We start from the raw sequence: 21008 nt of genomic DNA, 5'->3' as shown, positions 1-21008 counted from the left end.
ATAATGTCCTCGTTTTTAGGGAAAGACCTAGTCTTTAGGGACATCTACTTGTATTTGAATTGTTCCAAGTTTCTGATACCACTTGGCTTTATTTCCGCTAAGTGGGCTGCTTTCTCGTTTCTGTTAAGATTGTGTATTGAATGGCTATTTAAGCCAAAGTTATTGTTAATAAAACTAAGTTATTCAATTCAGCTTGTTGTGTTCTTGTTCTTAGTTTCTTTTCAGATCAAAGTTCCCAACACACCGATCGGTATCTGAAATTTGGAGATGGCACATGAATGAATCGGATCTGTAGAAGAGGAATACAGCTCAAAAGTAGAACTTCTTGATGCCAGAGCTGTAGGAAACGACGCCTTGCTCTTCTTTTTTTGCTGGGCTCTTCTGATTGAACAACAACAAAAAAGACACGAGCGGCATGGGTTGGAGGAAAGTTTATCTCCAATCACGGACACCACTGTTTAACAAAATAGAAGGAAAAAAAAAAATGAAAAGAAGAGAAACAGAGGGCATTGATCGATCTAGATGGATGATGTGGACAACAGATTGTAAAACCTTTGGAGTGTTCTGACTATAGAGACACCGACAATAATTTGCGGAAAACAACAAAAAAAAGAACATGACAATAATTTTTGAAAAAATAGAAAACAATGAAAAGACAATAGAACAGAATAAAAATAAATAAAAATAAAAAAATTCATAGGGCAATTGGGTCGAACATTAGCTTTAGCCTATAACTCTGATACCATAATAGAAAACATAATTGAATAAAATACTGAAGATAAATATGTGGAATAATAAAATAAGAGCACAATAGATTTTTACGTGGTTTAATTTATGACCTACATTCACAGAATAAAGCCCAAAGGGGTACATTATGTTTTTATTACTTGATTGATTTACAATACAAAATACTCATATTTATAAAAGTTGTTTGGTAAGTAATTGTGTATTTGAATAGTAGTAAGAAGTGATTGATGTGATATAAAATTTAAGAATGTTTTATAGAGAAGTGAAAAAGTTTTATTTTGTAGTGGGTTTTTTTTATTTGAATAGTAGTAAAAAATTATTGATGTGATGTAAAAAGTGTAAAAAAATTATAATGTTTTTTATTTGATTTTTTTTTGGAAAAGTAAAATAGGAATTGGAAATTTTACATTTAGTTGCCAAACAGCTTCAAGATAATTGAGATAGATAAGCTTCCTCAAAAAAAAAAAAAAAAAATTGAGATAGATAAGAATGGTTGATTTGATTACCATCAAACCTAATTACAATCAAACTTTATAAAAGAAAAGTAACATTCAATATCAATACATATATATTTCATTTTAATATAAAAAATATATTCTCTAACAAAATTTAATATTAAATATGTGAGACGTACAAGAAGATATACAATAGAATGCAACGAAATCAAAGCGTTTCTCAGCTAGGAACTCATCACGAAATTAGCAGATTATGATTAAAATGTCTAATCCGTTTAATTAAATAAATCAGTTTTGAGTTAACATATATAGTCTTATACTCATACATTAGCACAACTCAAACCCAACACGTGAACACGAATTATCACTCCGAGCTCCTGTATAGTAGTATACTGATCCTGGCATGGTACGTTTTTTGCTGCATGTGATAAGTTGATCATATCTAGTATTAATTATTTGTACGCATTTGCAGTTCAAAATATAATACGTCTCCCCGTTTTGATTTGGAAATAGAATATATATAGCATTGTAGTTGGAATAAAGACCCTTTAATAGAGTTTCCCCAATCCTGGGTTGTTCCAGTGGAGGTTAGAGTCTCCTAACTACTAGGGCTGTTGAGTTTTGTCCCCCCAGACTAGATCCGGTGGTGGTTTTAGTCCTCCTAACCCTTTTAGACTACGGAGGTTTGTTTTATTTCTTTGTATTTTTTAGTTTTCTTTGTTTGTTTGGTGGGAAATCACTAAACAGAGGTTGTAAAGGAGGAGAGTCTGCCGTTCGTGTTGCTAGCGGGAAGATTTGGTAGTGATTCGGTTTCTCAACATTCTTTGGGGCCAAATTTGCTTAGATCCACCGTTCTATAGTCGACACGCGCCCTCCAGCCTTTTTTGCCGCCGTCCTCTGATCCATCTACCGCCTTCTTTGGCCGAGACTCTCACCGGTGACCGGCACGTGGTCTTCACGCGATGGGGGGTTTCCACCACTTTGGCCGCGTGTGAAGGCTACGCCTGTATTTTTTTGTCGTTTTTGGTGGTAGTCGAGGACTTCTGGTGATCATCCACTGCATAAGTTATTTTGACGACGATGCGTGTATTTCACGCGCCGTCGCAGGTGGCATTTTCTTCCAGAGGCTGTTTCTGTTTGGTGTTTATTGTTGGCAGATTGTATTTGACAGGTTGCTCTGTGTTAGATTATCCTAGTAATTGCTTTTTTAGCACATATTGTTTGTGTTCGACTCCATAATGCAAGTAGTAATTTCTATGTTGACACAGATGCACATTTTTGCTGGCTAGGACTATTTGTAGCAATTGTTAGTATAATCTGTGTTTTTTGGGGTAACTGTAATGGGTTCTTATAGATTTGGATTCCTGTATTGGTATGAGTCTGTCTAACTCTTGTATCAATTTAATTGTAACTTTATTACCCTTTGAGAGCTATTAAGGAAATATATACATTTTCACTTATAAAAAAAAATAATAAAAAAAAATAATAATAATAATAATAATAATCCCAAGATATAGGGGATCGGATTTTATTTTATTTTTAATCCATTTTTTAGTATTTTTTTCACTGTATTTTGTTTTTGGTAGGTTGTTATGAAGTTTTTTATTCCTGTAATCCTTTTCCAATTTGTTTTTTTAAATAATAATAATAATAAATAATAAATTCCCTGCTCAAGTCCCCTTGTGAGCTTCAGCAGTTGCATTTGACACGCTGACATGTCTTGTATGAGCAGGACTTTATGAGACTTAAATGGTAATACCCACTTTTAATTTTGAGGATGAAACTCAAATATGTGATTTAATTTGGCAGCTCAAAACTTTTTTCGAGCATGTGATGATAATCCTTATAAACTCTCGCAATTTGCTAAACACCCTAATCCTGAAATTTTCGGCTACGGTTTAAGATCGAATTGCATATATATATATATATATATATATATATATATATATATAGGATTTCCATGATCTAATCAAACTTTATGGGGCTAATGGAAATTGCTGAAAGTTAGGTGGGAATATCGTTGTTAAACATTATTATTATTTATTGCAGCTTTATCCTTTTGAGTTTTTGTGATGAAACTGGCTGTTCAGCTAGCCGGTGGCGTATGGGACTCGAGCATTTATGAGGTAGTTAGAAGGCAACCCAAGCGAGGAAATGGCCATAAATTGGAGTGGCGTTTACTTGTTTTGTTAGAAAAGAGACCAAAAAACACAAAATTCTTCCCATAGGAGGAGGAGGCTGCTTTTTCCAGTGCTCCGATCCACTCATTTTTTTTTTTGACAACAACCTTTTTTGTGTTTTGTAGAATATTCTGTGCGTGTCCAAAATGATTACCAGCCCCTTCAAAAAAAAAAAAAAAAAAAAAAAAAAACACCATAGTCTAAAGTATAATCCATCACATCCATGATATTTTACAACTATAATCTGCCTAGCTCCTTCATATATTCATTAAATAATAATTAAAAGAAATTAATAAGTCAAAAAGATCAACTGTCGCATCAACCTGCGTAAATGCATGGATCGATGATGGATATAAACGTCCATAACTTGAGCACCCTCACTTTCGTCTCATCTGATACATGATCCATGATACATGATACATCCCTCTACGCTTTACCAAAGCAGAAAAAATGGGATCTATCAATTGGCAGTCCCTCTATCTACCAGTACCGGCCCTCCTCTTCGGCACCTTCGTTTTCTTAATCCTTCGCCTACGCAAATGGCAGAGCAGCTCAAAGTCACTCAGGCCACCGTCACCGGCAGGCCTCCCAATCATCGGCCACCTCCACCTGCTCACAGACATGCCCCACCTCTCACTGGCCCACCTCGCCCACAAGCTCGGCCCCATCATCTACCTACGACTCGGCCGAGTCCCCACGGTGGTGGTCTCCTCTGCTGACCTCGCCAAGCATGTCCTCAAGACCCACGACCATATCTTCGCCAGCCGCCCACAGCTCATCTCAGCCCAGTACCTCTCCTTCGGCTGCTCCGACGTCACCTTCTCCCCCTACGGCCCCTACTGGCGCCAAGCCAGGAAGATCTGCGTCACCGAGCTGCTCAGCGCGAAACGGGTCAGCTCCTTCCAACTGATCCGAGACGAGGAGGTGAATCGGGTTCTGAGCTCCGTGTCAGCTCAGTCGGGTTCAGAAATCGACCTGGGCGAGCAGTTCTTCGCTTTGGCAAACGACATACTGTGCCGAGTGGCGTTCGGGAAGAGGTTCAAGGAGGAGTCGGGAGAGAGGCAGAAGCGTCATTTGGTGGATGTTTTGACGGAGACGCAGGCGTTGTTTGCTGGGTTTTGTCTGGGTGACTTTTTTCCCGACTGGGAGTGGATCAACTGGGTGAGTGGGTACAAAGCGAGATTGAGCCGGAACTTGGAGGATCTGAGAGCGGTTTGTGAGGAGATTATCAAAGAACATGTGGATGAGAAGGGCAAGGCTGGTGTGGTGGGTAAGGAGGATTTCGTAGATGTGCTGCTTCGGGTGCAACAACGAGAGGACTTGGAGGTCCCCATTACAGACGATAATCTCAAAGCTCTGGTCCTGGTATTTCTCTTCAAATCTCTCTCTCTCTCTTTCCTTTTTTTTTTTTATTAAAAAAAAAAAACCTTTTTATATTATTTATTTATTTTATGGATAAACCTTTTTATATTATATAGCTTTTCTTATCAATAAGATTTTTATACAAAAGAGTCAAAGACAAAAGATAAATATACTTATAATAATATCCGTGTGATTTTGAAATTATGATCCTTAAATTAGGAGGCAGGTAACAATAGATATAACAATAGAAGCCTCGCAAATTGCACAGAAAATCCAGGAAATCCCAATCCAACTTGCTGCTTTTTGAAAGAGCACAAATAGTGACCCTTTCTTCTGCTGAAATTGTTGACATGATTGAAATGCAATGAGTAGTTTATCATTCTTTTTGCTTTTCAATTAATCTTTTTGAGACTTATCCTCTTAAAAGTGATAAGAGAGAATACATCATGGGACAAGAAAATAAGTTTTGTTTTTGTTTTTGTTTTTTAATGCGTCGATAGTAGTTTTTAGGACCCTTGCCTAACGCAAACAAGTTTTTTTGTTTTGGGATTTGATTCATACACAACACCATCACAACAACCACACAACAACTCCTCACATGAGAGTGGGCTCCAGTGCGTGGGGTCCACCCTCATGTGAGAGGTTGTTGTGTGATTGTTGTGTTGGTGTTGTAAATTTAACATTTTCCTTTTATTTTTGTTTCGTTTAATAGGACATGTTTGTTGCCGGAACTGACACATCAGCAGCAACACTAGAATGGACAATGACTGAGCTTGCAAGACACCCGGCAGTGATGAAGAAAGCACAGGAAGAAGTTCGAAATATAGCATCCATCAGAGGCAAAGTTGAAGAAAGCCATCTTCAACATCTTCATTACATGAAGGCAGTGATTAAAGAGACAATGCGGTTGCGCCCCCCAGTCCCTCTCCTAGTTCCTCGAGAATCCATGGATAAATGCAATCTGGATGGCTACGAAATACCTGCAAAAACTAGGGTTCTAATCAACACTTACGCGATTGGGAGGGATCCCAAGTCATGGGAAAACCCTCTGGAGTTCAATCCTGAGAGGTTCACGGATAACAACATTGAGGTCAAGGATTCAGATTTCAGGTTTCTACCATTTGGTGGTGGCAGGAGAGGGTGTCCGGGTTATTCCTTGGCGTTAGCTACCGTAGAGATTGCGTTGGCTCGCCTCCTGTATCATTTTGATTGGTCATTGCCTCAGGGGGTTGGTGCTGATGATATGGATCTCAGTGAGATTTTTGGGCTTGCAACCAGGAAAAAGACTCCCATTGTTCTTGTGCCAACAGCCAATAAGCACTATGAGTTCAAGGGCTGACCATACTTAGTCCTCACTTCCTAGACTCCCAAGAATGTCTATTTATAAGTTCCTTGTGCTTTCCTAGACTAGGGTTAGAAAAAACATCATGGGAGATCTCATATATATGCTTTAAAAACATGTTAAATTTGCATTTAAATAATACTAATTAAAAACAAAATCTTCCATTCGATGTAAATTCATATAAACAAAACCGTGCTTTAAATTTTCGTTACACCGCCTCGCAGTAGCCTATCAACATTAGAGGATTGTGCATCTCATAGAACCAATGAACACTCTGATATCATGTCGACAATGGTTTCTTCATCTTCAGCCTTTAACCCTGGTGATGAAATTTTCATCATTGTAATGTGCTGAAAGGAATTGATATCTCTATGACCATAATATAGATTAGCGAGCAAAAATTATATCCAATTACCCATTAAACTCACTTGGCCTTCTCCTTTGGCTTTTCCTCCAACTCCTCCGTTGTGGTTGAATTCAGAGCAGTCAACTTCCCAAAAGATTCTTTTGCATCCCCAAAGAAGTCTTTCACTTTATCAAGCACCGTTTTGATCTCATCTTCAGTCGGCAGCTGAAAATTAGATTCAGAAGCATAAATATACGTGAAATCTACAAAAAGGCTGATCTAAGTTGAAAAAAAAGAAAAGAAAAGAAAAAAAAAAGGAGCATTGCAAATGGTATTGTAGACCATCGGTATATTTAGATTCTAACTAGACTCATTGCAGTCCACTAGCTTAAATCTTAAGTTGTCTAATAATCTGAGTATCTGATGCTCAAGTTCTAACATCAAGTTAGCAACAACAAAATAACTTGAAAAAGAAGAAAACCAATCGTCACCTCAATAACATCTGCAGTAGCAAGAGCAGCTCTCACATTGCCATTTTCCTGCATGTTCAGCACTCCTACAACGTAAGACAAAGGATGGCAGGATTGTTTTTTGGCAGACTCTTGAAGAGCATATATGCATGTATATGTGTACACAGTACATATGTACATAAATATGTATGTAGTCATGCACGTATGTCAGAAATAGTAGGGATACCATACATTTTAAAGTATAGGCTATAGGCATATTTACCACCAGTTTGTAGCCATATCTGAAGTCAGTAGCTGTTCGCAATATACGATACTGCTTAAATGCTGTCTTCTGTATCTCCTTCTCATCCTATTGCAATCATACACAAGCTGTCAGCAATGCATGAAAATTCAATGGAAAAGGACTTGAGAATCACTAAAGAAGAAAACATGGTATGCACTCCATGAAATTATTTGCCTGTCATATAAATGATGTGATACACGATCTAAATTTCATATTTGGTTAGCTGAATATGGAATTTATTATGAGTTGTGCTTGACAGCAGTGTTAGGAAGGGTCAAACATAGCATTGCATAGTCCCAAACACACAAAGCTTTCCAAAATATGTAATATTGGTGTGCACAAATTGTTTGTAAGTACATGACTGCAGATTGTTGCAATAGACAATAATATTAGGGGAAAAGACATTTTGCCCCCCTAATTTATCCACGTTGTGGCAATATTCCCTCCAATGTACAAAAATTTAGATTTGACCCCTCCGAACTTGTCAACGTGTGGCAAAAAATACAATCCGTCCATTCGCCTGCCTGTTTGGACGGAAAGTCGATCAGGTGCGTTGCACGTGACCTTTTAATGTATTTTTTCTTCCAAAATTGCCCCCACCCCTTCAACCTTTATATTTGCACATGTATGGGAAAAAAGACACGTGTTGACAAATAACAGTGAGATTATTTGTCGTACTTCTTGATGAGCTCGGACTTGGTGAGCGGCACGACGAGCGGTGACGACACTGGCATGTAGGAGACTGGATACTTCTCTATGGCCCTCAGCATACCCTCGAAGTTGAACCTCTCCATCAACGTACACTAGTGTCTCGCCCATTGCCACCGCCCTCACCAGCATGAAGAATCCAAACACGTGGAAGTGGCAGAAATTGCTTATGCATGAGAGTGAAGTTGGGGGTAAATATCTCTAATCTTTCTGTCCCGTGGGATGCATCTAACATTTGAACATGTCTAAGTCAGTGGTGGACACCTCCAAGGATGATTGTATATCACAATTACTCTTAGCAAGGAGGATTGTGACAATAATTAAGCCCTTGTCAACTCTTCTAGAGAAGCCATTGACTTGATTGGAGCATTTCGTAATTATCCAAACGGCAGTAGTGAAGGCATAGGCGAGTTTGATTCTTTGCCGCAATTGGACCTTTCCTTGAAAAGATCTCATCCCAGTGGCTTTTGGAATGAATATGCTGAAGAAAGGCATACCCTCGGACATTCTAATATACAACAGGACCCCTCCTTCCGAGTGAATATATTTTATCAGTCAAACTTTGAAAATATTAATTTTGAGCAGCAACATGATCTACATAGTCAAAATACAAACAATGCTGCAAACCAACCAGACTATACACAACAGCAATCTGTCATGCTCTGTTTTTTGAACATGAAACAGAGGACGTGAAGAATGTTTTTTTATGTCAAGGTAAGTTTTCCTAGAGCAGCAGATTCATCAAGAGCTACTGCACTTGAGGAATAAGTTGTCATTGATCTTAGCATTGCTCCTCAAGCTGCAATCTACAGATAAGGAAACTAAAATAATCAAGGCTACACGTGCAGCTGCAGCAATGAAAGCTTGTACAGATGGAATAGGCACAGATCATACAATCAAAGATCTTGGTATTATGCTACGTGGGCCCTTACGTGGGCACAAAAACATGTGCCACGTGGGCACATGAAAACCATGCAAACAAAACAATGGATCCGGCAAACAAAACCATGGGTTGCATGACTAGCTTATTTTCTGTTTGTACAGCCTTAGAAATGATAATCTTCTCTGTTTGTGTCATAGCTAGGCTGAACTTTGTTACAATTCCCTCATAGTATTGAAGCACCATGGTTAGAAAGACAAATGGGTTTGTCAAAGGTTGTCTTCGTGAGGAACTAAAGAAAGTGCTTGGATCAATGGCTGACGTAATCGATGATATGGGGGCTTGTGTGTGATCCGATTAAGAGGTGCAATGATTGAGGAGGTTTAACAAAAGAGAAAAAAAATGGTTGTCAGCAAGGTCTTGGTTCGGGTTTATGGTGAAGGCGTGAAAGTTTTCTTTAACAGGGACGATGAGGTTAGGACGTTTGAATGCGTGTCTCGGATGGTTCTGCAATGAACCAATAGAATCCGTGGCTTTCTCGAACAAGGAAGCAAAGCAACTGGGTCGAAAATCTTCACCCAAAGCATTGACGGAGTGAGGAAGCCATTGATGGAGCTTTATCCAAAGCATTTCTGTGAAAGTGCCATGCGAGTGTGGTCTTTGTTGGACGTTGTTTTAAAATCAAAACACACAGTTTCATTTAAGAGCTGATGGGATGGGGATATTTTTGGAAGGATAAATGCATTAAACGGTCATGTGCGTTGCACGTGACCAACTTTCCGTCCAAATAGACGGGCGAATGGACGGATTGTATTTTTTGCCACGCGTTGGCAAGTTCGGGGGGGGGGTGTCATATCTAAATTTTTGTACATTGGGGGGTATATTGCCACAACGTGGATAAATCAGGAGGGCAAAGTGTCTTTTCCTCATAAAATTATATATGACACAATTTGGGCAAGCTTCCCCAAGTATAGAGGCAGGCAAATTCTCTAATTGATTGAAATATCTTGATATCAATGGTTTAATAATAGAAGACCAAACCAGCACCCCCCCCCCCCCCCCCCCACCCCCTCCCGCCCCCCCCCCCCCCCCCCCAAAAAAAAGAAAAAAAGTAAACACCATCATGGTTTCCTGAAACAGTTAACTTTTAAATCCAAGGACTAAATATCTAGTGTACAAGATCTCAGTGAAAGCAGAACTTACACGGTAAATAACTGACGCAAGATTTTTAGCAAGTGTATCTTTGTAGATATATTTCCCTAGGAAGTTATCCTTGGCCGCAAGCATGATTTTGGCAGTGGTGCCACCTGTTATCAGGCTAAGTGGATACCAAAGATAAACCTGTACAAAGAGCAAGGAGTTCAAGATATGCTCGATGAAATGTTCCAATAATTCCAATTCGAAAAAACTTTTATCCTAGAGAAATATGAATATTTAAGAACTACATGTCAATGATTATAAGAAGCCAATGACCCAGAATCCAATGCAGATTACCAGAGTCCAGAGGCCTGGAGCAGAGTAGAAAAATAACTGAATTACGAAGACCCAGAAGGACTCAACCTTGATTACATGCAGACTTTTTAAGGTCAAAATGAAATTACATGGAGAAAAGTGTTATAATGAAATATCAAAATAAAGATAAAGTAAAGAAAGCTATTGTTTCTGGAAAGATAAAAACAAATCATGCAGATGACTCCTGGCTACAAAACAACCAATTTCTTAGCTCATAAACCATCACAGAGTGCAAGAAACTAAGAATAAGATCTTAGCCGGCTAAAACCAATCAACTTATTTCATGAAATCAATTCCAGCCGCCACAGCAAGCTAATACCCGTCCAATGGATTTAAAATTTAAAGAACCATCAAGGAATCCTTTAGATTAATTAAGTGTCTGATGAACATGCACCATGAACATAAAAATGCAGGCCAAACCGATGAAATCAGTAATGCTCCGTTTGGTTGCTCAAAAAATGGAAAATAAATGAACATTTGAAAATAGAATTTCATTCAATTCGGGACCTCAAAAGATAAACTTCCACTCAGTTGAGCATATCAGTGGGCAAAGAAAAGAAACTCTATATTTCTCTCACTATGTCAGCTTTACCAGCCATCGGCAAACATAATCATACAAGAGTCAAGACCAAGATGAAAACTTTCTGTTTCCCAGAGTATTCTCAGAAACCAATAAGTGATTAAAAGAAATAGTAATCAAGAGAAAGGGAAAGATAAAGAGAACACACATTTGCCATACGGATGAAGATGACAAATTTGGGGTTGCCATCGTCTTCAATCTTGGGCAAGGAAGGAGGTGGAGACCTCTGAAATTGACGAGCTTGCATTCCTTTCTTTCCCTTCGCTTGAACCACCAATATGTGCTTCTGCTTCTGCTGAGGCTTCTGGGTCGTTCTCCCAGAGGAGAAGAGTGACTGCTTGACCAACCCATCTCCGTTTGTCCTCGAATTCGATAAGGGAAGCCGAACCAGCGCGTTCAGAGACATACCCACCTCCATTTTTCACTCTGCCAGTCTTTCTTCAATGGGTTCTGTGTCTTCTTTGTATTGCGAGGTGGATAGCGGGACAAATCATCAAGAGTCAAGAGTGTCCGAGGGACTCTTATCCACACGCGCTCAGAGATCTCTAAGGAATGGAGTGCGACAGAGATATATACCCGCCTTACACGTGGCAGACGGTAAGGCCTTACTGTATGGTCCCACAAATGAAGTTGCCGCTGATCGACGATGATCATCGCCATATAAATTTTTATTATTTTATTTTTTTAATAATTCGAATTTCAATTGAGCTCCTAAAAATATAGCAAGTTACTCTAACAAAACTAAAACATGGATACAATTAAGGATTTTTTTCATCCATATCTAATTTATGACTTGTTTAACAGTTGCTTTGTCTAATCCATGAATAGCAGAATTTATCACTCTACTAAAATGGCCAATCCGCCAAGATTGCATACAAATAAACACTTCACGTATGTCATCACATACAGGGGTAGAGCTAGTCTCAAGCTTGGGGGGCTTGGGTCCCCAAGCATTAAGGTTTTCTAAAAATAATAATAATAATAATAATTTACCTCTATTTTTTTTTTTTTTTTTTTTGCCCCTCCAATTTTTTTTTTTTTGTTTTTCTAATTTGGTCCCCCAAATCCCAAATGCTCGCTCCACCGTTGATCACGTATTCTTGTGCCATTCAGTTTGCCAAATGTATGTTTTTTTTAAGACTTAATTTATTGCACTCATTATTTTGATTATATGTCGGTGTTTTAAATAATTTTTTTTTAAAAAATATATTATTTTTAATATTTTTATTAATAAATTTAAACTAAATTAATAAACCAAATTTTTTATTATTTGTTTTTTATCAATTGAGGACATTTTTGTCTTTTAATCAAAATTAACGTCCAAAACTGATATATTCCGTCCATGTTAACGAGTCTGAATGACGAAAGGGGACAAAATATGTAAAGTTGGTAGTTAGATGCTCTATTTTGGTCGAGTTAGTAGTTTGTGGCAAATAGGCTATGTAAAACGCAATTAATGCCACGTCAGCATTTGTAGGTTATTTTAGACGGAAGGAGTGAAATGGAAATTTCAAATAATGTAAGGAGTTAAAAGTAAGATTCAGAAACCTAAAGAAAAAATTGAAATGAAAAGATTACTCAAGCCCTTTTATATAAGGTTGGCCGCTTATAAATTTGGTGAATTTACTTGCAATATTGAAGATTTGAAAGGATTGGCTTCAAATTTTTAACTGTAGAAATATATGATGGAAAAATAATATGAAAGAGAGAAGAGAGCGGAATTAAGTAGAAAAAGAGGCCGATAAAGCGTTAGGGCTACATAATATATTGAAGTATATATTATATTAAACATATCTCCTAATGAACATTTAAACTTAGACTAAATAAGGGCTGGAGAGAATAAAGCTTAGTTTAAAGAATATAAAATATTATTTAACATTAAGAATAGAAGGAATGTAATATAGGAGGTGGTATCAAAAGCAGACAAATTTGAGCATTGCTTTAAATATGAATGAAACATAAGAAATATTGTCCGATCCATTGCACATGGATGGCTTTCAGCTCCACATACACAACAAATTATTCCTCTTTAACTCCAATTCTCTCATATTTTATTTAGGAGAGCAGTCTTATTGCATGTGTTTAATTAGGCTAATCCTATACATAAAATTAGTCACATACGGTAACTGAGTTCCTCAAAGTTCGGAGCATTTCCAGGAAGAAGCTGCAATGATGGGCTTAGACTTCCATCCAAGAACCAAGCAGCCCTTCTCTTCCATAACTGTGTAACCCTCACAAACATTAGCCTTTCCTAGCCATTCTTCCGCCTGCATTATCATCTTCACAGGCGTAGCCTGAAACCCAGCCCGGCTCATTCTCCTTCGCCATTGGTCAATCTTTTCATGCCGCTCCACTCTGGCCGGCCCCTCGCAGCTTACTATGTTCTTAATCTCCTCCGCATAAAAGAACTGCTCTATCTTCGCTTGCCTCGTGTCATATTTGGGCAACATTGCATCTAGGGAGTCAAAGATCGCCGAGTAGTAATGCAATGCTTCCATGAACCTCCCTAGAAAGAAAGGCCCATTGTGGCTCGAGTCTTGCTCAACTAGAACGAACACCTTTGGCGATAGCTCATGTAATATCTGTAGCACTGAATTTAAAGCTCCTCGGCTCTCTTTCACCGCACAATGCAGCTGAAGTATGCTGTTGATGACTAGAATCTCCCCATCAAGGATTTTGAAATCTTCAGGCTTCAGGTTTTCAAGGTTGCTTTCCACATATAGAAATTCAAAACTCAATCCCAAGCCTTTGGCATAGAGCTCTAACTCATACCCGATATCCTGCAGCCACTCACTGCAGTTTCGACGCCAGTTATTCGAAGGCGGCTAACTGTTTGGCGGCCTACACGGTTGGCTAGGCTTTGAATCAGCCTACGCCATTGATGGCCATGGGGCAGGCCTAAACTCATGCCCAAGTCCACCACATGAACACAACTCTCCCCCTCAAAGGCTTCCATTATCAACGCGTTGGCGACAAAATGGGCGAATTGGATTCGTGGACACATCTCATAAACAAGGTGCAAGGCCTCGTCCTTCTCTGATGTAGCAGCCATTGTTTTTGCTTTGAGGCCTATAACTCCCGCTGCCCCGAGTGGCTGAACCAGGGCGAGGCGTTCGGAAAGTCCTTGGACAAAGCACGAAGCGACTCGCTGAAACGAAGTTCCGAAGACGAGGGCATTGGCCCTCAGCTCAGATAGTAATACTGAAGCATGTGCTTTGTCGCGACAAGTGACAGCCTCAGCACAAGAAACGAGTTGTTGTACTAGTTTTATCTCGTCTCCGCCACTCCCTTCTTCCTCGTACCGGTGTTCTTCACCTCCCATCATCGCCGTAGTTGCTTCTTCCATGGCCTCAATTGCCAAGTATCTCTGATTGTAAGCCCATACATGGTCTCGAAACTGAAGTCTTGGCAAGCTATACCGGCTATTAGTGCTCGAGCTGCCGCCTCCATTATAGAGGTTACCGTTACTTCTAATCGAATATTGATCATCATCACTCGATGCCTGCTTTAGCCTCTTAGGATTTCTCATTTTATCCATGGGGATTGGCCAGGACGAATAACTGTTGGGCAACGTGTGAAGAGAAGGGAAACTAAAGCATGCTTGGTTGAGATCAAGATCATTGATCACCCCGTTTCTTCCCTCATTACCCAAGAACTCATGAGTCGAAATGTGGAGAGGAGGTACCATAGTGTACGTTGTCTTCAAATTTATCAAACTTTTATGCAATGAGGCTAACGACCTATCTATATATATATATTGTGGCTTGAACTTGAGACTTCAGTAGCTGAGGGCGGCTATAACAAGGTTCTGAAATATTTAGAAAGATTCAATGAACCTAGCCAGCTACGAATTGAATTAAATGTATGCAATTAAAAAAACAGAGTTTGAAGTTTCCCAAGGCCTCCTATATAATTACAGCATGCATAGAACAATGTCAGCATAGAGCAATGAGAGAGTGAGAGTATATCTTCCATCATTTTCAGGGAATCCAGGAGATTAGGAGTTTAATATTTTAAATCCAGCTAGGGCCGGGGTTGATCCTCATGTGACTGTCATGTTTCTATTGACAATATTCTTCCCATTTTTCTTGGGACATTTGATTTATACTTTCATATGTATATATAGTTTTATTTTACAAGGTCAAAACCACGTTGTACGTTGGTGATCGAACAAATATATAATTTGTGGTTTAACTACAGCTAGGAGAAGCTCATCGCAAGTATACAAACCAAAATGTTTTCTCTGCCCATATCAGCATGTACGTAATACTTATAATAATCAAACCCACCATGTTTTAGTCGTCCATTTGGGCTTTTGTTAGTGTATTAATGTATCTACAGGGTATAATTAATGGATGAATATATTGTGAATGGTGTTTGAAATGACTCGTACAGGATAAGAGGATATACCATCTGATACCATATTTTCCTTGCTAATGTTAAACTCATTAGCTAGCATTACCTCGATTGATCGATCTATCAGCAATTAATCATTCTGATCGATCTCAATTAATTAAATAGAGAATTAATTGTATTTTGCTGACTTAAACCATATAAATATCGATTACACACTGTCCATTTACATACATAATAATATACAACAGAACAACTGATACACTTACAAGGAAAGATTAATTGATTGGGTGATTTCTTCCTTAGACCACTCCCAATGGCTTATTTATTTTTTAATCTATAATAGCTAGCCAAAACTCATTTTATCTAGTTTAGCTAACGAGTTTTAAAAGATATCCTTCATCCAATTATCTAAATTTCTCTATATTTTATTAAAATAAGCATTTTTAAAAAAATTTATTCTTTTTTTTTTTTTAAAAAAAAAAAAACCCCATCTCCACATGACCGCATTTGCACTCATCTCCACGACGGCGTAATCAGTGCCGACTTTGATCTCAGCCCTACAAGGCTGCAACGCACGTTAGGTGACTCGCTTGCCGACTATTTGGTATCGGAATCGGGTAACATGCCGCTCCAACTACACAGAACCGGCCGTATCAAACATTTTGTTCACGCCGTTACTCAAACGGTCCAATCCCTCCGAGAAAACCTCTGTTGCCCTCTTCAGCTCACTCATGACAGCGTTTACCCTCTCCCTCCCCTTGTCCTCGTCCAATCCTGCCATCTTCGGCAATCCATACAAATCCGAGTGCGTGGATTGTGTGGCGCAAGATCATGTGCCCGCCTAAGCTTCTTCAGCGCGGTTTCCCCGGAATTGGAGGGAGCCAGAAGGTGAAGAACACTGTCCAAATAGCTGGCAAGCGAGTCTCTAGAGTCATCTGCACCTATCTCGGCCTCATATCTGGAAGTGGATGGAACAACGACACACAGAGAGAGAGAGAGAGAGAGAGAGAGAGAGAGAGAGAGAGAGAGACGCAGAGAGAAGAAAGCTGGAAGAAAAAATAATAATAATAAAAAAGGATACATCTGTGAACAGTGCAACGCCTCATGTAGCGTTGCACTGTTCACAGATTCATGAAAACACTATTTTGGATTCAGGATAGATGATTTGATGGAGGGAGGTTTCGCGCCTTTTACTATCTATTCTAACCAAAAGTGGGTTTTACATAACTCACTGTGAATGCTCTTAAATATGGATCCATGGTTAGTGAGATTTGATCGTTACTCATTATGGTGAGATTGGCTTTATATTTGCCTATGTGATCATTGCCTTCTGTAACGGAAAGATTAATGCCAACAACTTGATTGCTGCCAAGTACTAATACACCCTCTTATCAAGCTAATTATGGGTCGAGTAAGTTAGTATCGTTTGAACAGTAAAACGACATAACCCTCTTAGTATTGTTTACTGTTCAAACGATTCAGATTAACGTCGTTTGAAAATAAACGACGTTAATTTGGTGTTTCAATACTATATTTAATGGGCTAAATAAAAAGTGTCATTTTTTTTGGGGGGGGGGTTAAAAAACAACATTATTCAAGCAACCCTAAACCCAATTTTTTTTAGTGAACCGTAAACTAAGTGAAGAGATTGATGTGGAACTCTTGAATGTGGGCTCAGAATTTGAGGAGATTGATAAACCGCACAATTAGATGATTCGACCCATAAGGCAGGTAGAGTCCATACCAGCTTGGGCTAGAAGGTTGAGGTCGGTATCCATAGCTATTGTATATGTCAATGATTTCTTTCAGAGACTTCGAATTCATTTTGTTAAGGTGTGTGTGGACATGACATACGGGGAAAAATGACATTATTGGAAAGAAATTTTCGAAATTCAGAGTCAATGTATTCTACCCTCCATCAGTTTGATCAAAGGATTTAATTTTGGAGGAAAATATATTTTCAACTAGGAGCTTGAATTTTTTATAGTAATGGAACCGCACGCAGGATAAAGCCATGAGTATTTAGAGAACTCATCAACAAAAATAATAATATTTAGAACCTTTAATTGAAGAATATGGGGGAGGTCCAAACATCCGAATGTTTTAATTCTAATTTTAATTTAGTCATTCTAAGTTTCTAATTTCAACAATTAAGTCCTTGAATTTTCTTCCATCAATATTGTACTGTTTAAATAATTAATTGTATACTACATCAAACTAATTGATTAAAATCTCGTTTGATATGTTGCCACATGTAATACAAATACCCCATAAATAAAAAATTATAAAAAAAATAAAAAAATAAAAAATAAAAATAGAAAGAGGAGTGGCCGCCCCGCCTAGCTAGCCTGTGATCAGGGGCAGCCCCTCAACATGCATAATTAAGAAAAGTGAACATAAGGTTCCTTTTTTATTTATTTATTATTATAATTTTTTTTTGTGTGTGTAGGTGGGAACATAAGGTTGAATTTGTCGATAACTTGACGTGAGCAACCATTATATAAGAAGATTGTGAAAACTACATTAATCGATTAATGAGCAGAAGTTTTTATTATTATTTTTTGGTAATAGTTAAGCGAGTTATGGCTTACTAATTGCATCAGAGGTGGATTTGACATCCAAGAAAAAAAGTTAAAAGCAAGACGACGATGGGAAAATAATTTTCTGATCTCTGCTATATATGCTCATCAATCCGAAAGACTAAGTCTCAAGATCGATCTACCTCTCATTTTCTTGATTGTTTCGCCAATAATTTATTTTTTTCCCTCGATCTGGTCTTGTCTTGCACCTGACCCTCGGATATATGTAGACAGTGTAGGTAGCAGCGTTAGAAATTGCTGAATATTAAATCGTGTATTCTAGCTAGAAGAGGTTTGAGGAGCTAGGAGGTAAAGATGAAGATCCATGTTTAATTTTGTCCAAAGGCTGGGCGCGCAGTAGATGATTAAGAAAAGAAAGCATGAGTTTTTTGTTTTTTTGTTCTTGGATGAATGAGTTTAATTATCTCCACAAGATCGAGTTAGAGATGGAGATTGCTTTTATTTCGTGAAAATTCATATATAATTCAAACCTTACCCTAGCCTTTTATATATATATATCAAGAAGATTTTATGAGTAGAGAGAGATTCAAACCGAAACACGTAATTAACATAATTTCAATCCCACCTCATGAAATACCAAACTCTAATTTAATTTTCGTACTCTTTGATAGCTTTGCCTTCTATCTCCGGCCGTGTGTGGCAACACTTTTTTATCGAGTACCTTATATGCAGTGGTGGAGTCAGAATTTTAGTTTATTAAGATAAAATTAGAGGATATATTGAATTATATATAAGCTGTGATGCTGATTTTGTAGACAAATTTAATATATTGAATTAGAAGAATTTTGAGAACTTTTTTCTTGTTGGCCGCCCAGGGAGAGAGATTTTGAAGGAAAAATAGAGGAACGGAGGAAGATGAGAAGAGAGAGAAAGAATACAAGGGTTTTTTGGGTCTGGAAGATGAAATGAGAATCAAAAAATACATAGTCATTCAGTTCAACGGCGGATGGGTCATGTGCGCGCCCCCTCTCGACTCCTGCTAGTAAAATAATAGCTTAAATAATTTAATCGTTGTATGAAAAACAAGATGGGTTTGAGATGTATATATCTGTCCTTGAAGCCTTGAAAGTATATATATATAAAATAAAAATAAAAAATTGAAATTCCACAATTTTCATTATAAAATTATTTATAAATTGATGTGGTAATTTATAATTAATAAAAAAAATTAATAAGTTAATTGTTTTGCTTATAATCTGTCGCATTAATTACTTTGTAAGTTGTTGCTTAATTTCCCGTAAAATTTTGTACAAACAGATTGTCGAGTACTTGTTCAACTGTATGATCTCTAAGCATGCGGTGACTTAATTAATTTTCGGCTTGCTACATATGGATAGAAGAGGAGTATATATCTTGGATAAGCTCGTTGTCCTTAATTAATTAGAAATAGCTAGCTAGCTAGCTTGCTTAATTCGTTCGAATATCTTGTCTTGCACGTATTCGATCGATGTTTGTTCTTTTCCCGTCAAATTAATTGTTATCTAAACCCACCGAAAAAAAATAATAATAAATTAAGTGTCAGTAGCCGCTGAATCATGTGGTAATTTTTTAATTTTTTAAATGTAGATGTGATATATATCAAGTACTAATTAATTCTAAATATATTTGACTTCTTGCCAACAGCACCTCTATATAACTATCACCTCCAAGGTGGCTTTCCATCACCCTATGCCAGCAACCGGCCATTTTCAGCCCCAGTACTACTCACTAATAAACCTCTGTCGACATTATTTTCTACGAAAACAAAATGAAGTTTGACGTCCAAGTTATCTCTGTCGACACCATCAAACCCTCTTCGTCCACCCCTGGCAACCTAAGGCATTACACTCTCTCCTTTATTGATCAAATTACACCTTCGATTTTCATGCCTTTTCTTCTCTTTTACCCGAGAGATGCTGTTGCTAATCTCAGCAACAAAGAACGCCAAAGCCGGATTAAGCAATCCTTATCCGAGGCCTTGACACGATTTTACCCGCTAGCAGGACGGGTTAAAGACAATTATCACGTTGATTGCAACGATGAGGGCGTCCACTACATGGAAGCCAAGGCCGCGTGCAAACTTTCCGAATTTCTTGAGGATCCAAACCCAGCTGAGCACAACAAACTCCTGCCATATGAACTGGACGATGTCAGTGAAGTAGCCTTAGCCGTCCAACTCACCACCTTCCACTGTGGTGGGATCGTGATAGGTCTGGCCTTCGCCCACAAGGTTTTGGATGCTTCTTCATTCTTTTTGTTCCTCAACAGTTGGGCAGCTATTGCACGTGGTAGTAGCAACGTAGCGACTCCACAGTTTGAATCGGCCACAATCTTCCAGCCGGTACCTGTACCTAGCTTTATTGTACCTAGGGGTAGTCCGGGAAAGGACAAGATTGCGGTAAAGAGATTTGTCTTCGAGGGGTCTGCTATAGCGGCTCTAAGAGACAAATACAGCACCGACGACACCAGCATCGAATACCCGCGCCCCACTCGCGTGGAGGCCTTAACTGCTTTCATATATAATCGCTTCCTTGCCGCCACCCAACCGGACCCCAATAAGCTGTACGTCCTATCTCACGTATCGAACGTGCGCAAGAGGTTGGACCCGCCCCTTTCTGAAAATTACTTCGGAAACATTTCGGTGGGCACAGGCTTTGTAATCTCCAGGGACACTGAGGATGCGTTTCACCGCGTTGTTATTCCGTTGAGAGATGCGATGAGGAAAGTCGACATGGATTATGTGAAAAGTTTCCAAGAGAGTGGTGGGGGGCGCTCGAATTTTCTCGTAGAGAACACGGAAAGATTAAGGAAAGGAGAGGTGGCGATCTCGCTAGCCTTCACCAGCTTGTGCAGGTTTCCTGTTTATGAGGCGGATTTCGGTTGGGGAAAGCCTGTGTGGGTAGCCTCGGCTAGATTGCTGTACAAGAATCTAGTTGGTTTCTTCGACATGAAATCAGGGAATGGAATAGAGGTATGGATTAACTTGGATGAGGAAGACATGGCTAAATTCGAAGTCGACAAGGAGCTCCTGGCGTATGTTTCATCGGCAAAAGTTTCTGGCGTGTGATTCTGTTCACCAAAATGGTCTTACTGTTTAAAAGTTTGTTTACACGTGGAAATATGGTTTTTAATCTTTTCATGCATGCCTCACATCTCTTGGCCAGTAAGTGAAGTAAGATTTTTTTTTTTTTTTTTTTGAATGTAACAA

General features: G+C 38.6%; 3 protein-coding genes and 1 pseudogene across 4 annotated transcripts; 2 read left to right on the top strand and 2 right to left on the bottom strand.

Moving 5' to 3' along the window:
- The first annotated feature begins 3754 nt into the window (after nt 1-3754).
- On the top strand, nt 3755-6243 carry LOC133865411 (tryptamine 5-hydroxylase-like). The gene is made up of 2 exons (XM_062301819.1): nt 3755-4747; nt 5457-6243. Exons 1-2 carry the CDS (start codon nt 3833-3835, stop codon nt 6081-6083), a joined length of 1542 nt encoding a protein of 513 aa, XP_062157803.1. The 5' UTR covers nt 3755-3832; the 3' UTR covers nt 6084-6243.
- On the bottom strand, nt 6229-11391 carry LOC133865421 (protein HHL1, chloroplastic). Of its 2 annotated transcripts, none has more exons than XM_062301835.1 (6): nt 11014-11391; nt 9977-10114; nt 7165-7251; nt 6924-6971; nt 6502-6657; nt 6229-6405 (listed from the first exon to the last, which is right to left on the bottom strand). In XM_062301835.1, exons 1-5 carry the CDS (start codon nt 11281-11283, stop codon nt 6511-6513), a joined length of 690 nt encoding a protein of 229 aa, XP_062157819.1. In that variant the 5' UTR covers nt 11284-11391; the 3' UTR covers nt 6229-6405; nt 6502-6510. The 2 variants fall into 2 exon arrangements, with proteins under 2 accessions (XP_062157819.1, XP_062157813.1); XM_062301829.1 differs by having other exon boundaries at nt 6515-6657.
- Nucleotides 11392-13000: 1609 nt separating this feature from the next.
- LOC133858404 (GRAS family protein RAD1-like) lies at nt 13001-14553 on the bottom strand (annotated as a pseudogene).
- Nucleotides 14554-19490: 4937 nt separating this feature from the next.
- Nucleotides 19491-20943, top strand: LOC133865403 (stemmadenine O-acetyltransferase-like). Its single transcript, XM_062301807.1, has one exon. It carries the CDS (start codon nt 19569-19571, stop codon nt 20865-20867), a length of 1299 nt encoding a protein of 432 aa, XP_062157791.1. The 5' UTR covers nt 19491-19568; the 3' UTR covers nt 20868-20943.
- The last annotated feature ends 65 nt before the right edge of the window (nt 20944-21008 follow it).

This window comes from Alnus glutinosa, chromosome 1 (genome assembly GCF_958979055.1).
Source record: "Alnus glutinosa chromosome 1, dhAlnGlut1.1, whole genome shotgun sequence".
Taxonomy (NCBI): domain Eukaryota; kingdom Viridiplantae; phylum Streptophyta; class Magnoliopsida; order Fagales; family Betulaceae; genus Alnus; species Alnus glutinosa.
Note: the sequence above shows the minus strand (reverse complement) of the source record. Positions and strands in the feature narration are given on the sequence as shown.